Here is a 17,406-nt window from a genome sequence, read left to right on the forward strand (position 1 = left end):
GATCACATCCTTAACATTTATTTTAAAAATGCAACTTATGGTCTACCCAGAAACAAATCCCAAATATAAATTAATTGATAGATTGTGTATATAAAATTTTACATTAACTTTAAATTTAATTGTATATAGAAATAAATAGCATATTGAAATGTACTATTTGTAGATTAGAGTAGTGAACTGTTGTCATCAGGCTTTGTAGTAGTATTATACATGTGATTGAAACTCTAAGATGTCAGTCATGAGTTTTACTCTTTTTCTTTTGTATAACATTTCTATCTGGCCTTAACACAATAATATAGCACTTGGGGATAAAGATGCAACCCAGAAGCCCTGTACTCGAGGCCAAGATGGAGAAGACCTCCACAGCCACCATGACCTTCCCTTTGGTGCTGTGGTAGACAGGGAGGAAGGTGACCCAAACACTGCAAAACACAAGCATGCTGAATGTCGGGAACTTGGCTTCATTGAAAGTGTCAGGCAGATTTCTTCCCAAGAAAGCCACAATGAAGCTTGCCAGAGCCAGACAGCCCAGGTATCCCAGCACACAGTAGAAGGCTATGATCGAGCCTTTGTTGCACATAATGATGATGTGGCCATGTTCAGAGTAAGCATCTTTCTCTACAAAGGGAGGATATAGTCCCAGCCAGAATCCACAGATCATTAGTTGAAAAAAGGAACAGATTGGAATGATAACCTTGGGTGTCCTAAATGACAGCAGCCATTTAACTCTTCTTCTTGGAACAGTAATGCTGAAGGCCAGAAGTACAGTAATTGTTTTGGCCAAGATTGTAGACACAGCCACTGTGAACAGAATCCCAAAAGTGATCTGCTGCAGGAGACATCTGGCTGTGCTAGGATGTCCAATGAAGAGCAATGAGCAGAGGAAACAAAGTGTGAGGGAAATGAGCAGGATGTAGCTGAGAGTGCAGTTATTAGCTTTCACAATGGGAGTGTATTGGTTTTTCACAAAGATCCATAGAACAAGAACTGACAATGCAGACAAACATAAGGCCACGCAAGCCAATACCATCCCTAATGGGTCTGCATAAGCCAGGAATGTCACGACCTTTGGGACGCAGTGATTTCTCTCTGTGTTGGCATATTGACCATCTGGACACTTCACACATTGTGATAGATCTGAGGTGGAACAAATTTTTCAGTGTTACTTGTTTTATTCTGTTATTCATGGAATCCTTAAATCAAATTTTCAGATGTGACCAAAAGTTGCTTTTTTGCTGCTGCACAGGTAATCTGTTGGATTGATGGACACCATGTACTGAAATCATTTTCCATTATGTGTATGTTGACGGGAGAGCCATTAAATACTCACCAGTAATGGAAGCGTGTTCTTGTTCTACATCCTCTCCAACATGAGCTGTTACATTCATTACTGAGCTTAGCTATTCCAACAGATGTAAAATGAAAGTTCAAAATAGTTTTCAATTACATTCTTTGATGACAAAGCATATTTAGGATTTCTGTGTTTTTCAGCCATTAGAAATTCCTCAAACTAGAATTCACTGTTTATATCAGTACTTTACTTTCCAACTTTATTTATCTATATGTTTAAGACACTTAGGCTATTTTCAACATTATTTTTCATTTATTTATTTATTTATTTATTTAAGAACTGTAGTCTTGTCTTCCAGTTCACATTCCTACCCCATACCCAGAGACAGCTTGACCCTCAGGATTTCTGACATCCCCAGGCTCAGAGGTGAGTCCCTCAACCCTGCCACAATATCTGGCATAACTGGAACCCCCAGAGAACAGAGGATTCAGGACCTCCTGCCCTGCCAGAGACACGCCTTCCTAAAAGTTGGCACCTGCACCTGGGTGCCACCTTTCCACCCCAATTCACACCCAGAACCAGCTTGACTCCCAAGAAGTTTTGGCAGCCTCAGGCTCACAGTTAAGTCCCCAATCCCAACCCCAATACTTGGCCTAACTGGGAACCACTCAGGGTGTCAGATCAGGCTCTCCAGACTACTTTCTGTACCCAGAGACAGCCTGACCAAAGGAGGCCCAACATAACCAGGCCCATAGGAGGGACAGACTCCATTCAGAGACAACAAGGACAGTTAATACCAGAGATAACTAGATGGCAAGAGTAAAGCACAAGAAAATAAGCATGAGAAACCAATGCTATGTAGCAATATAAGAATGCAGCTTTCCCACCACCGCAAGCCATGGATACTACAATATACCTGAGAAGCAAGAGTCTGATCTAAAATCCCATCACATGAAGAAGAGGGAGTATTTTAAGGAGGACAAAAATAACTCTCTTAAAGAAATACAGGAGAACACAGGTAGACAGGTAGAAGCCCTTGATTAGGAAGAACATACCCTTTAAAGAAATACAGGAAAACACAATCAAAAGGTGAAGTAATTGAACAAAACAATCCAGAATCTAAAAATGGAAATAGAAATAATAAAGAAACTACAAAAGGGAGAGAACCATGGCGATGGAAAACCTAGGAAAGAGAGCAGGAGTCACAGATGCAAGAATAAATAATGGAGTACAAGGGAAAATGAGAAAATCTGAGGAGAAGAAGGTATCATAGAAGACACTGACACATCAGTCAAAGACAATGCAAAATGAAAAAAGCTCCCAATCCCAACATCCAAGAAATCCAGGACCCAATGAAAAGACCAAACCTAAGAATAAGAGGTATAGAAGAGAGAGAAGATTCCCAACTCAAAGGGCCAGTAAAACTCTTCAACATAATTATGAAAGAAAACTTCCCTAACCTGAAGAGGTGCCCCTAAACATACATGAATGCTACAGAACATGAAATAGATTGGACCAGTAAAGAAATTCCTACCATCACATGATGATCAAAACACCAAATAAAGGAAGAAATTAAAGATTTTTTTTATAAATTTAGAAAAATGAAGACACAGCATACTCAAACTTATGGGACACAATGAAAACAGTGTTAAGAGGAAAACTAATAGTTCTGAATGCCTTCATAAAGGAATTGGAGGTATCCTCCTACACTAGCACATATGAAAGCTCTTGAACAAAAAGAGGCTGACCTTAGCCATTCCAACAGATATAAAATGAAAGTTCAAAATAGTTTTCAATTACATTTACTTGATGGCAATGAATATTTAGGATATCCTTACATGTTTTTCAGCCATTAGAAATTCCTCAAACTAGAATTCACTGTTTTTATCTGTACTTTATTTTCCAACCTTATTTATTTCTACTACTCTTTGGTGTCTTGAACAAAAAGACACCAAAGAGTAGTAGAAATGATGATATACTCAAACTTGGGGTTGAAATCAACCAGGGAGAAACAAAGAGAACATTACAAAGAATCAACAAGACTAGGAACTGGTTCTCTGAGAACACAACCAAGATAAATAAAACTGTAGCAGACCTAATTGGAGGGCACAGAGACAGTATCCAAATTAACAAAATCAGAAATGGAAAGGGAGATGTAACAACAGAAACTGAGGAAATAAATAATCATCAGATCCTACTACAAAAGCCTATACTCAATGAAACTGGAAAATCTAAATGAAATGGATGGTCAGTTTTAGATACCAGGCACAAAAGTTAAACCAGTATCACATAAATCGTCTAAACAGTTCCATAACACCTAAAAAAAAAAAAAATAGAAGCAGTCATTAACAGTCTCCCCTCCCCCCCAAAAAGAGCCCAGTGCCAGGTTGCTAAAATGCAAAATTTTATCACATAGTCATAGAAAACCTAATACAAACACTTCTCAAACTATTCCATAAAATAGAAACAAAAGGAACACTACTTAATTCATTCTATCAAGTCACAGTTTTGCTGATAACTAGACCACATGAAGACCCACAAATGAAACAAAACTTCAGAGGAAATATCCTTATGACTGTTGATACAAAAATTCTCAATAAAACTCTCACAAACAGAATTCAAGATGCATCAAAACAATCATTCATTATGATCAAGTAGGCTTCATCCCATGGATGTATGGATGGTTCAGTATTCTGAAATCTATCAATGTAATCCAGTATAAAAGCAAACTCAAAGAAAAATTATTTCATTATATCCTAGAAGGGCATTTGACAAAATGGAACACCCCTTCATGTTAAATGTCTTAGAAAGATCAGGAATTGAAGTCATATGCATAAACATAATAAAGGCAATATACAGCAAATAGCCAAAATCAAATTAACTGGAGAGAATCGTGAAGCAATCCCACTAAAGTCATGAACAAGATAAAGGTACATGAACACTACCTATTTGTTCACTATAGCACTCAAAGTTTTAGCCAGAACAATTATAAAACAGAAGGAAGTGAAAGGGATACAAATTGGAAAGGAAGTAAAGATATCAATATTTGTGGCCAATGAGATAGTAGTATATATAAGCGATCCTAAAAGGCTCACCAGAGAATGCCTACAGCTGATAAACAACTTCAGCAATGTGACAGGATATAAAATTAACTCAATCAGTAGACTTAATATACTCAAAGTAACAGGCTAAGTAAGAAGTTAGGGAAACAACACCCTTCACAATATTCACAAATAATATAAAATATCTTGGTGTGACTCTAACCAAACAAGTGAGAGATCTGTATGACAAGAACTTCATGTCTCTGAAGAAAGATTTTAAAGAAGACCTCAAAAGATGGAAAGATCTCCCATGATCATGGATTGGCAGGATTAACATAGTGAAAATGGCCATCTTACCAAAAGCAATTTAAAGATTCAATACAATCCCTATCAAAATTCCAACTCAATTCTTCACAGAGATAGGAAAGTGCAATTCTCAAATTCATCTGATAAAGCAAAAAATTCAGGATAGCAAAACTCATTCTCTACAATGAAAGAATTTCTGAGAGAATCACCATCCCTGACCTCAATCTGTAATACAAAGTAGTGAAAAAAATCACATGGTATTGGTATAGGACACACATGTAGATCAGTGGGATAGTGTTGGGAACCAGAGAGCTTGGCTCAACACCCCCAGCTGAGCTGTTTGCACAGGTTTCTTGAGAGCAAAACATCCCGTGGCTTAGCTTGATTCCTGCCTTCCTGCCTGGTGTGGTACGGACTTCCCAGGTGCCTGACCTAAGACTATAATTGATTTTTCCTGTTCCCTTCCCTGGCCTCTAGTATATATATTGCTGATCTCTCAGTAAAGCTTTGGCATTCTCCTTGTAGAATGACCCATGTCTGTGTTTTTTGTTAATCCCCCAGGCCCGATACTCGGTACCGCGGCAGCGCGGGTGCTGTCAGGATAGAGGTGAAGACCATGAAATAAACCCACATACCTTGTTAACTTGGTCTTTGACAAAGAAACCTAAACCATTCGTTGGGAAAAAAAAAACCACAGTATTTTCAACAAATGGTGCTGCTTCAACTGGTTCTCAGACTCCTGGGCAACCAGGCACCACTGGGAACTGTGGAAGATCTGAGAATGGAGTGAAGATCCTGGGGCTGGATCCAGCCTTGGGCCAAAGGGGAAAGCAGGGAGAGCTCTTGCTGGATCCCTCAGGGATAGTCCTTGGCTTGCTGGTCACATCTTGGGGCACAGAGAGGCCTTCATTGGGAGACTAGATGGCTGGCTCTTTACGCAAAGGCCTTCACTATTGCTCCCCATGGAGGATCCAGATGAAAAGAGACAGTCCATGATTTGTGGGTTGGTTTATTTTTTTGTTTTGTGTTTTGTTTTTTGTTTGTTTGCTTTGATTTTTTTTTCGGTTTTTCAAGACAGGATTTCTCTGTGTAGCCCTGGCTGTCCTGGAACTTACTCTGTAGACCAGGCTGGCCTCAAACTCAGAAACCTGCCTGCCTCTGCCTCCCAAGTGCTAGGATTAAAGGTGTGCACCACCACGTCCCAGCACAGTTCATGTTTTTAAGGCATTTATTGTCATGGCAGAAAGTAGATGAGTAAAATTATACTGCACTTCACAAGGTGAATCTGAGGTTAAATATCTTTTGCAGGGAGGAGTGTCTGAGATGCAGAGCTAATTGGCTAAGTCCTCCAGGCCTTTAGGTAACTCATTGAAATGGATATTTGTCTTGAGACTGCTAGACCTGTGGTCATGTCCTCTACCTTTGGAGAGGTTTGGGAAATTGCCCTTGTGTGAAAGATGGCCACAAATCTATGGAGGGCTGCGGCCTTGTGTCAGGAAACTACTGTCCTAGAACCAGGCAAAATGCCTGGTGTCCCTTTCAGGGTCACTGGGGTTTCTTTTCTTTTCTTTTTCTTTTTTTTTAATTAGATATTTTCTTTATTTACATTTCAAATGTTATCCCCTTTCCTGGTTTACCCTCTAAAAACCCTTAGCTCAACCAGGAACCAGGCAGCCTTTCACAGTCCTACAGGTCAGAAGCAACTAATCAAATGTTTAATATCCTTAGCCATGAGAGAAATGTAATACATAATGACCCTGATATGACTCTACATATGAATTAGAATGGCTAAGATAAAACACTCAGGCAACAGCAGATGCTACTATCGGGGTTTGAAATGCTTGACCAAGGGACTAGCACTTTTTAGAGGTGTGTCCTTCTTGGAGTAGGTGTGTCACTGTGGGCATGGGCTAAAAGACCATCTTCCTAGCTGCATGGAAGTTAGTCTTCTATTAACAGACTTCAGATGAAGATGTAGAACTCTCATTCTGCCTGCACCATACCTGCCTGAATGCTACCATGCTCTTGCCTTGACAATAAAGGACTGAAACTGTGAACCTGTAAGTCACCTGAAATTAAATGTTGTCCTTATAAGAGTTGCCTTGATCATGGTGTCTGTTCACAGCAGTAAAACTCTAAGACAGCTGGCAAGGATGTGTAGAAAGAGAAACACTTCTATCTTCCTGGTGTGATTGCAAGCTTGTACAAGCACTTAGAAAATCAGTCTAGCAGTTCCTCGGAAAATAGGAAATAATTCTACATGAATACCAAGCTATATCATTATTGGGCAAAAGATGCTCCAACATATAACGATGACACATACATGATCCACTATGTTCATAGTAGCATTATTTATAAAGCCAGAAGCTTAAAACAATGCAGATGTCCTTCTACAGAAGAAGGGATACAGAAAATCTGGTACATTTATACAATGGAGTACTACTCGGTTATTAAAAGCAATGATTATATGATGTTTATAAGCAAATGATGGACCTATAAAATATCATCCTCAAAGATGTAACTCAGAAACAAAAGGATACACAGGGTATGTACTCACTGATAAGTGGACATTAGCCCAAAAGTTCACAATGTCTAGGATATAATTCACAGACCATATGAAGCTTAATAAGAAGAAAGACCAAGTGTTGATGAGTAAGTCCTACATAAAGGGGAACAAAATAAGCACAGGAATTAGATGGAGGGAGAGACCTTGGAGGGAGAAGTGGGAAGGGAAAGGGGGACTGGATCAGGTATGGGAAGAGATATCAGAGAAGTCCAGAGCATCAGGAAAAGGAATAGAAATATGCAGCAATGGGCAGTCAGGAACTGAGGAGAACCACTAGAAAGTCCCAGACATCAGGAAAGTGAGAGGATCCCAGGACCAATGGGGATGATACTAGCTGAAATATCCAACAAAGGGAAGTTAGAACCTGTAGAGATGATCACCAGAAGATGGCCTAGTTACACTTGAGGGATGGGCTACCCATCCATCAACCAATTTTTAACCCAGAATTGTTCCTGTCTAATGAAAGTACAAGGACAAAAAAATGGAGAAGAGACTGAAGGAAAGGCCAGTCAGGGACTGCCCCTCTTAGGGATCCATCCCATCAGCAGACACCAAAACCCCACACTATTGCTAACTCCAAAATGTGTGTGCTGACAGGAGCCTGGTATAGCTGTCTTCTGAGAGGCTCTGCTAGCACCTGAACAATACAGATGTAAATACCCGCAGGCAACCGTCTGACAGAGTCCAAAGACCCCAGTGGAAGAGTTAGGGGAAGGAATGAAGGAGCTAAAGGAGATTGCAACCCCACAGAATAAAACAACAATACCAACTAACCAGAACCTTCTGCCCCCTGACCCCCAAACTCCCAGGGACTAAACCACAAACCAAAGAGTATATGTGTAGGAATCTGGGATCCAGCTACATATGTAGCAGAGAATTACTTTAACTGGCATCAAGGGGAGGGGAGGCACATGGCCCTGTGGAGGCTTGATGCCCCAACATAGGTGCATGCTAATGTGGGGAGGCAGGAATGGGTGGGTCGGTGTAGGAACACCCTCATAGAGGCAAATAGGAGGGGGGAAGTGATGGGAGGTTTAAGGAGAGGAGACCAGGAAGGGGAAAAGATTTTAAATGTAAATACATAAAAGAGCAACAACAAAAACCTATAATCTCTTTTTCAACAGTTTATTTATTTATTGGTGTAACAATTATTTACTGTTATTTTAGGTGTACTGGAGTTTTGACTGCATATATGACTGCAGGTGCCAGATCCCATAAAACCTGAGCTACAAACAACTGTGAGCTGCCATATGGGTGCCAGGAATTGAACCCAGGTCTTTTAGAAGAGCAGCTAGTGCTCTTACTTTCTGAATCATCTCTCCAGGCCCTCTACTTTTTTTATGCAAGACAGAATTTCTTTGAGGAGTTCTGGCTCTCCTGAATCTCTTTCTGCAGGCCACAATGGCCTTACAATCAAATATCTGCCTAAATGTTTCTCCCTATAACTGGTATTAAGTCATGTACCACCATCACCAGGATGGTTATTTGCTTTTTCAATATCTATTTTCTGGAGTTCTTTATATATTTTAGATATTAGCCTTCTACCAAGTGTGGAATTAGTAAAAATGTTTTCCATTCCATCCCATAGATGCTTCATTTTCTGATTGATGATGTAATTTCCCTTGCAAAAATGTTTTAGGCTTTTGTAATTCCGTATATTAATTATTGATCTTAGTGTTTATGCTATTTGTGTACTATTTAAAATGCTGTCTACTGTGTCTGTTTGTTTAATGTTACTCACTTTCTCTTGTATCAAGTTCAGTTTCCCTGCTTTTATGTTGAGGTCTCTGACAGCCTTGTACTTGACTTTTGTGCATGGTGATGAATTTGGATCTATTTGTACTATTCTACATGTAGACAACCAGTTGAATGAGCAACATTTGTTGAATGATGATATAATTTTCCTATTGTGTATTTTTGTCTTATTATCAGGTGCCTGTACATGTGTAAATTTATGTCTGGGTCTTCAATTTGAATTTATCTATCAACATGTTTATCTTTATGCTAATACCATGCAGTTTATATTACTGTACCTATTTAGTACAGCATCAAATAAGTGCTGGTGATAACTCCAGACTTTCTTTATATCTTTGGGATTGTTTTCAGTTATTATGAGATGTTTTACTTGTTTTTCCTAATAAAGTGCGAATTGCCCTTTCACTGTCTTCATATAAACTGATAAGAATTTTGAGAGGGATTGCACTGAATTTGTAGCTTGCTTTTGGTAGGATGGTCATTGTATCTTAGATTTTTCCATTGTCTTATAATTTCCTTAATTTCTTTCTTGAAAAGCCTGAAGTTTTTAATCACACAAGTATTTCACTTGTTTGATAAATGTTATCTCAAAGTATTTTATACTTTTGTGAAGTGTGTTTCAATGACATTTTATTAATTTATGTACTCATTTTATATCACAATCACAACCTCCCTCTGTCCTCTTCTCTCAGTCTCACCCTTACAAAACCTTCCACCCATCAACCCCTCACCTTAACCTCAGAAACAGGGCACATCCCCGTGTTACCACCCTGCCCTGAGACATACAGTCCAAGGAGGACTAAGCACACCCTTTCCCACTGAAGCCCAACCAGGCAGTCCAGGCTGAGGAAGTGTATCCAATGGAGGCAACAGAGTCTGAGACAGGCCCTGCTCTAACTCTTAGGGAACCCATATGAAAAGAAAGCTTCAAATGTGCTACAAATGTGTCAATGGCCTAGTTTGAGCCTCTGCATGCTCTGTGATTGGTGGTTCCGTCTCTTTAAGCCACCATAGACCCAAGTTAGTGGATTCTATAGGCCTTCCACTGCCCATGACCCCTCTAGCTCACTCAATTCTATCTTCCACTCCTCAAGACTCCCTGAGATCTGACAAATATTTGGCACGTATCAGCTTCTTGGTTGAGCCTATCAGTATGCAGTTATGTTTGGTTCCTATATGCAAGCAAAGCAGATTATCACTAATAGTGACAGGGGTTGGATTTTTCCCATAGGATAGGTCTTAAGCTGGACTACTCATTGGTTGGCTGTTTCCTCAATCTCTGGTCTATCTTTATCCCTGCGCGTTTTGTAGGCAGGAATGTTTTTGAGTTGTAGGTTTTGTGAGTGGGTTGACGTTCCCTCACTCCACTGAAAGTCTTGCCTGGCTAATGAAGACTATTGTGAAGGGTGTTTCCATGATTTCTCTCTCAGTCCATTTGCTATTTGCAAATAGAAGGGGGGCCCTAGTTTTTTTTTGTTTGTTTTTTTGTTTTGTTTTTGTTTTTGTTTTTGTTTTTTTACTCAGTCTTTGTATCCAGCCACTTTGGTGAAAGTGTTTATTAGATGTATGGTTTTCTAGTGGAATTTTTGAGGTTAGTTAAGTGTAATATCATGTCATCTGCCAATAATGACACTTTGACTTCTTCCATTCCAATTTGAAGGTGATCCACCTGATGTCCACCTTTATATCTTTAACTAATGGTTTTTATATCTTTAACTATATTTTATATCTTTAACTAAATGTTCAATTGCTACATTGAATAGATATAAAAAGTGTGGCAAACCTTGTCTTGTTCCTTATTTTCATGGAATTACTTTGAATTTCTCTGCATTTAATTGAATTCTGGTTACAGGCTTGCATTAAATTGCTTTATATGTTTATATGTATTCCTTGTGTTCTAAGTTTCTAGAGTGATTTCACCTGAAGGAATGATGCATCTTATCAAAGGGGTTTGGTATCTAATGAGATAGTCATACATTTTTTCCTTTCATTTTATTTATATGTGGATTGGATTTACTGATTTTCCCACCCCTGCAACTCTAAGAAAAAGCCTACTTGACCGTGGTGAAATATCTTTTTTGAACTATTCTTGGATTCAGTTTGAAAGTATTTTGTTGAGTATTTGTGCTTCTATTTTCATACATGAAATTTGCCTATAATTCTATTTCTTGGTTGACTTATATTGATTGGTAATCAAGGCAACTGTGGACAAGCACAATGAATTAATGCAATTCATTTTGTTTATATTTTGTGGAATAATTTGAAGACTATTTGCATTAAGTCTTCTTTGAAATTTAGTAAAAGTTTTCTTTAAAATGGACTGGCATTTGGCTTCTGAATTTGGATGGGAGATTTTAATTATGACTTCTATTTTACTAGAGGCCATAGGTCTATTTAATTCTATCTGACCTTGATTTAATGTTGGTAACTGGTAGCTATTGAAAAATTATCCATTTTGTATGTGTGTGTGCATTTGCGCATGTGTGTGTATACTTCTGTTCTCTTGGTTTTAATGATGTAAGGCTATGCATTTATTGTGTTGTCATGTAAGCAGTTAACCTCCTCATTTTGTCTTTTCCCTTCTAGAACTTTCTGTTGGGCTGTATTTTCTAGATAAATTGTGTTGAGTTTTGTCATTAGCATGAAATATTCAACTTTCTCCATTATAATTATTTAAAACTTTGTTTGGTCTTGTAATCTGTACTGTCTAAGACTCTACAGCACTTCTGTCCAAACCTTCTTGGCATTTAGAATTTTGACTAAATCAGGTGACATTTTGATATGTGTAACTTAATATATTATTTATTCTTTTACCTTTGGAACCCTTAATAATGTTTTGTCCTGTATTTTCAGTGTTTGATTATCAAATAGTGAGAGGGCATTCTTTTCAGACCCAATTTATTTGCTGTTCTTTATGTGTCTTGTCCATTTATAGACATCTCCTCACTAAGGCTAGGATATATTTCTTCTATTTTTTAAAATATTTTCTCAGCCTTTGAGCTGGAATACTTCTTTTTCCTCTACACCTATAATTCTTAGGTGGTCTCTTCATAGTGTCTGAGATTCCTGGATATTTTTTGTCATGAATTTTTGTAGAGTTAATATTTTATTTGAAAGTTGTAACCATTTCTTCTATGATAATTGCTAGCTTCTATGATTAAGAGTCTGCACATAGGCTGAAAGACCCTACACCTGGCTAATTCTGATTGATAAATAAAGATGCCAGCGGCCAATAGCTGGGGAAAGAGGCCAAGTTTGGGTTTCCTGGATGAGAGATGAAGAGGAAGGAGAAAGAGAAAAGAAAGCTTCCATGGAAGAGTAAGAAAAACAGAAGAGAAGAAAGAATGGCTAGCATTGGCTGGAGCCAAGAGAATGTGGCCCAGAAGGCTGCCAAATTGGAGCTAAGGGTAGCCCAGATGAGACATAGTAAGTAACAACTTTGTTTACGGATAGGAGGTAGATTCTAATAGCATGGCAGGTAGGAAGTTTCCTAGGAATTGTGCTGCATAAGGCATATTAAAATATAAATGTTGTGGATGTGTGTGTTTTATCCAGGAACATAAAAGGTCAAAGGTGGGTTGCAACCCCACACCACATTGTATTAACTATTCTTTTACTAGATCCCTATATTCTATTCCATTTGTATAGAGATTGTATAGTTCCTTTAAAAAAATCCTAATTTTTTATGCCAAGAATTTCTTCAATTTCTCTCATCATCATTGCTTCCATTTTCAATTTCAGGCCTTGAACTCTTTGTTTCCTTCGACTCCTTTTTTTCCCCCTTTCATTTAGAGATTTATTATTTTCCTTCCATTGGTTGTTAGAGCTTTCCTGGCTTTCTTTGAGGAATTTATTTAACTCCCTTTAAGTACTGCTACCATTTACATATCGTTGGCTACAAGGTCTTTTTTTTTTTTTCAGATATATTGAAATAACCAGGACTTGCTGTGTTTAGATAACTGGGCTCTGCTGGAGAAGTATTATCCTGGCTATTATGAATTTACACTGTCATCTAGGCATCTAGATTTGATGTGATCATAGGTCTGGGCATTGATTTCTGGGTTTGTTGGTTTCTGTTTCCTCTAAAATTTTTCAAAGAATATGATGCCTTTTTTCTGGCTTGCTTGGCTGGTATGTGCATGGGTAATGACTGCTTGTGGTGGAGGCTGGGTTAGAGGGAAGCCAGGAAGACATGGTCTGAAGGATCCACAGGACAATGGGGAGGTGAAGTATCCTGTTGCAACACTAAAGGTATCCATGAGAATTGAATCTCAGGTATGAGAAAATGGGAAAGTCCATGCCCAACAATATTTGGCCTCCTGTCAGGGTTCTTGATTGCATTTTTATTGTGTTTAGATGACTTTGAGCAATCATAATTCTTTGACTCCATTGAGTCCTTCCATTCGTCAAATCTTGTCTTTATAAAGTGTCTCTTCTTGTTCTTCTTGGTCTTGGTCTTGGTCTTGGTCTTGGTCTTCTTCTTCTTCTTCTTCTTCTTCTTCTTCTTCTTCTTCTTCTTCTTCTTCTTCATTGTCGTCATCGTCATCTTCTATATTTTTCTCGAGGTATATGAGCATGTGGAACTACAGATTTAAAGTGTAATATATATCCTAGTTGTGATGTTGTATACTCAGCATTTCATTTTATCATATACTTAACAAATAGAAGTAATTTATAAACTTACAATACTCCACTAAATATCAAAACTAATTTGTTAGCTTGGGTTAAAAATTTATGTGAAATTTAAAAGTGAAGAATTATAATTTGTACCATTCCATTCTATAGATAACTAAACTATATTTGTTGGCAATAACGACCGTACTCAGCCCACTAAACCTTCCATATGGATAGGCACCTTTTCTGCATCATATGTTAATCTACCCACATCTTTCTTAACCCTATATTGAACATGTTGGGGAAATGTCTACAGGTATGAAGTACAACATTCACATAAACTCATAATATCAGGTTCAAATCCTCACTCCTCAGTGATCTTGAGATAAAAAGAAAAGATTTACCCAGATTACCATTTTCCACATATTTGTTGCAGCCTACTAAGACTATACTATGTACACATTTCTATATAAAACTCTTCCTAACTCACCAGTGAACTAGTGGGCAACAGAAAATACAACCTGCTCTTGGATAGTGTATTCTTTGATACTATGGTAAGATATGGTTTGGAGTACAAAATCCATGTCACTTTAGTTGAATGTAGTATCTCTGAGAATGCTGCTTTCAACATAAGGATTCTTGTGAGGAATGAAGATATAGAAGACTCAATAGCCAATCTCAACTGAATGCATCAGTCAAAGAGAATATTACACATAGATATGCATGCTAGTATGAGTAAAATTCCCCAAGAGATATAACACAAGAAGGCATACTTCTTCAAACATGGAGAATAGTCCAGGCAGTACCTGTATGATGACTGAAAATACTTGGTTTAGAGAATAGGGATTGGCCAGTGAGGCAGATTAGTTAAGAAAACTTTATAGTAAAATTTTGAAGACAATAGTCCCAACTACAAATATCACAGTAGAAAGCAAGCAGTCACAGCACACATCTGTACTCTCAACAGTGGTGTGGCAGAAAATGTCAACCTCATCTGCCGTGAACACCATTTGTATCTAGGTCATACTTTTGGTTGCAACTACTGAGATTGCTGCTCCCATTCTTAGAAGACATCAGAATTAAAACTGTGTAGACTTGTCATATGAAATAAAGGGTATTATTTCATTTAGAATACCCTTTACATGCTAGGCACCCAGGTTCATCAACTAAGTAACTATATATCCTCTGCCTCCTGAGTATGGGACCCACTATGGTTGGACTACACAAACCTTAGCATGCAATAGCAAAAAATTCCCTTTCGCATTTTACTCTTTGTAACAGTTCTGTTCTTTTCAGGGATTCTGAAAACACAGGAATAAATTAGAAATATAGGGAGTGCCAAATGCTACTCCCATACTTGAGAACATACACAGTTGCATATTCAATTGAAACAATACACATTCATCTCAAAATATATGTATTCCACACACATGAAGGATACCACACAATATATTTGTAAAATAGTACTAATTATGTAAAATAATATATTATGTTAAGAAACATAGGCATTTTATCTCTTCATTTACCTTTTAATTACCTTCAAGGTATTGCTGAGGAGGAAGGGTGGGGGAGAGACAAAGATTCTGTAGGCTTTTCCCCTACAGTTTGCAATTACCTGTGGCATTTGAAATCTCATTTTCAGGGCAAGGGGAACAATCAAAGCAGCAGGATGGTTTTTCTTCTGAGTAGGATTTCTTAAATCCAGGAGCACAGCTCACACTACACACAGAAGGGGGTATCTGTGGATCAAGATATGCATTGTTAGCAGATAGTAACTACTAGCACATATTATGAAACCTGCAGAATAGTGTGAAACAAATTTAATGGGCAAATTGAATTTAGTACAATGACTTATCACATACATTCAATTTCACAGAAAGTAAACAATGAAAAAATGTCACTCTTTCAAAGCATTCAGTAATTTAAAAGTGGATCTTATAATCACTGTGAGAAAAAAGACAGTGTACCACAATATTTTAATGATTAGTGTCTACATGGAAAACATTAAGTTACGCCAAACTCACCTGGCTATATCCTGAGGCCCACTGTATCATGTCCTCATATAAGTACAATTTTTGATCATGTAGGAAATACGAATAAAACCGTCCTATTTTCACCTTCATTCCAAGCCCTTGTGGAAAATTCCAAATCATATGGATCTCATACTCTGCATCTCTTTTTGTTTTCTGATTAACAATCACTATGTCTCCAAAAGGGTTAAAAAACTGCACTTTTCTCAAGGATGTGTGGATCTAAAGAGATGAAGCATTAGTAAAAACAAATATAAATTCACTAAATCAGGAAACATATCATTACGGGGTGAGCCTTTTCTCTCAACATCCAACCCTCATATTTTGCCATTTCAAGGTTTTTTCTCATTTTTTTTTAATCATCATGACTGAGGCAACTCAGGACTAAAAGAAATATTGTGTGTGTTCTCTTATATGTGTATATGGATGTTAACCTTTAGAAATGTGTGAATCAATCTTAATAACTGGATAACTGAGTAGTCCATAAGGGACTGAAGGTACATGTTACAATCTTTCAAGACAGGGGAACAAGAATATAATAGGATAAATAATAGATGAATAGATGTGGGATGGTGAAAGGTAGCATGGTCCTTGGTTCACCTAAAGCTAAAAGTCCGGGAGACACTGAAGGTATGATAGGAGCTTCATCTGTTCCTGGGCGCCAGCCCCTGTAACTAGCTGTAGCCCCCTATAGATTTGTAGCCAACAGTCATGTAAGGGCAATGCCCCAAGTCCCTCCACATGTAGAGGACATGACTTGTGGTCATGAAGACTTAAGACAAACCTCCATTTTACTGAGGTACCTAAAGGCCTGGAGAGCTTAGCCAATAAGCATTCCTTCCCGGACATTCCTCCTTTAAAAAGGTATGTAATCTCAGCCGCACACTGAGAAGTTGGTATTGTTTCAAACATCCACTTTTTGCCATGACAGTAAAGGTCTTAAAACCATGGACTACCAAGTGGAGACATGGAAAAGGTCTTCGCCCATAGAGCCACCATCTTTTCTCCTATAGAAGGCCCCTCTGCACTCCCAGCCACAACCACCAAGCTAAGCTTAAGCCCACCAACATCAAGCTGAGTACACTCCCCATGGGACAAGCCTGGGCTCACATCTATTTACCCCAGCCCCATGCCAGAGACAGCCTGAGGGCCCCCACTCTGTTCTCAACTTTTCCTCAGCATCCAGTGGTGCTTGAATGCCAAAGAGCCTGAGAAGCAGATGGCCCCAGCCTCATCACAGGCCCTGGGACCCCCAACCAGCTCTGGCCATCCCACACCTTAGACTGCATTCCCATCCCCGGAGCACTGTCCCAGGGCTTACACACAGTCCAACACCTGCCCAGCGATGGTATGGGGTAAGCTCCATCAACTTCCCATGTCCTGCCTCCCCAAGCGACCAAGCCCTGTAGTGGAGCAGACATGGGACCTACAACCCTACAAATGGGAAATGGTATACATGGATTAAATGAGGAGGAGAATGGGAGAACTGGATAATGGAAGAAATATTTGGAGTAGTAACTAACATTAAAGTCCTTTGGAAAAGTCACATCAATATAGAATCTCCTTAGATATATACCTATATAATGATAATTTAGATTGAGTCACTATATGATATGGAAGGCAATTCCCCAACTAGACATCTTATGCCACTGAATAAAACTTCAAGTGTAAGGATTACACTGCATCTTGCTGAGAAATTGACCAAATAAGTCTCTTAAAAACTGCAAACATCACAGACTGTTTCCAAGTAATAATATAAGGGTAGGGCACTATTCATGAATACAAAAATTACTTATGTCATTA

At 38.4% G+C, this 17,406-nt stretch overlaps 1 protein-coding gene across 1 annotated transcript in view; it reads right to left on the bottom strand.

Moving 5' to 3' along the window:
• Nucleotides 1-232: 232 nt before the first annotated feature.
• LOC127691930 (vomeronasal type-2 receptor 116-like) overlaps nt 233-17,406 on the bottom strand; it is a 30,226-nt gene continuing 13,052 nt past the window's right edge. Inside the window, exons 4-6 of the mRNA XM_052191840.1 lie at nt 15,598-15,825; nt 15,189-15,312; nt 233-1,137 (exon numbers count right to left, since the gene is read on the bottom strand). Of these exons, the coding sequence (XP_052047800.1) occupies nt 233-1,137; nt 15,189-15,312; nt 15,598-15,825 (1,257 nt within the window). The remainder of the gene's footprint in view (nt 1,138-15,188; nt 15,313-15,597; nt 15,826-17,406) is intronic.

The sequence above is a fragment of the Apodemus sylvaticus genome, chromosome 9 (assembly GCF_947179515.1).
Source record: "Apodemus sylvaticus chromosome 9, mApoSyl1.1, whole genome shotgun sequence".
NCBI lineage: Eukaryota > Metazoa > Chordata > Mammalia > Rodentia > Muridae > Apodemus > Apodemus sylvaticus.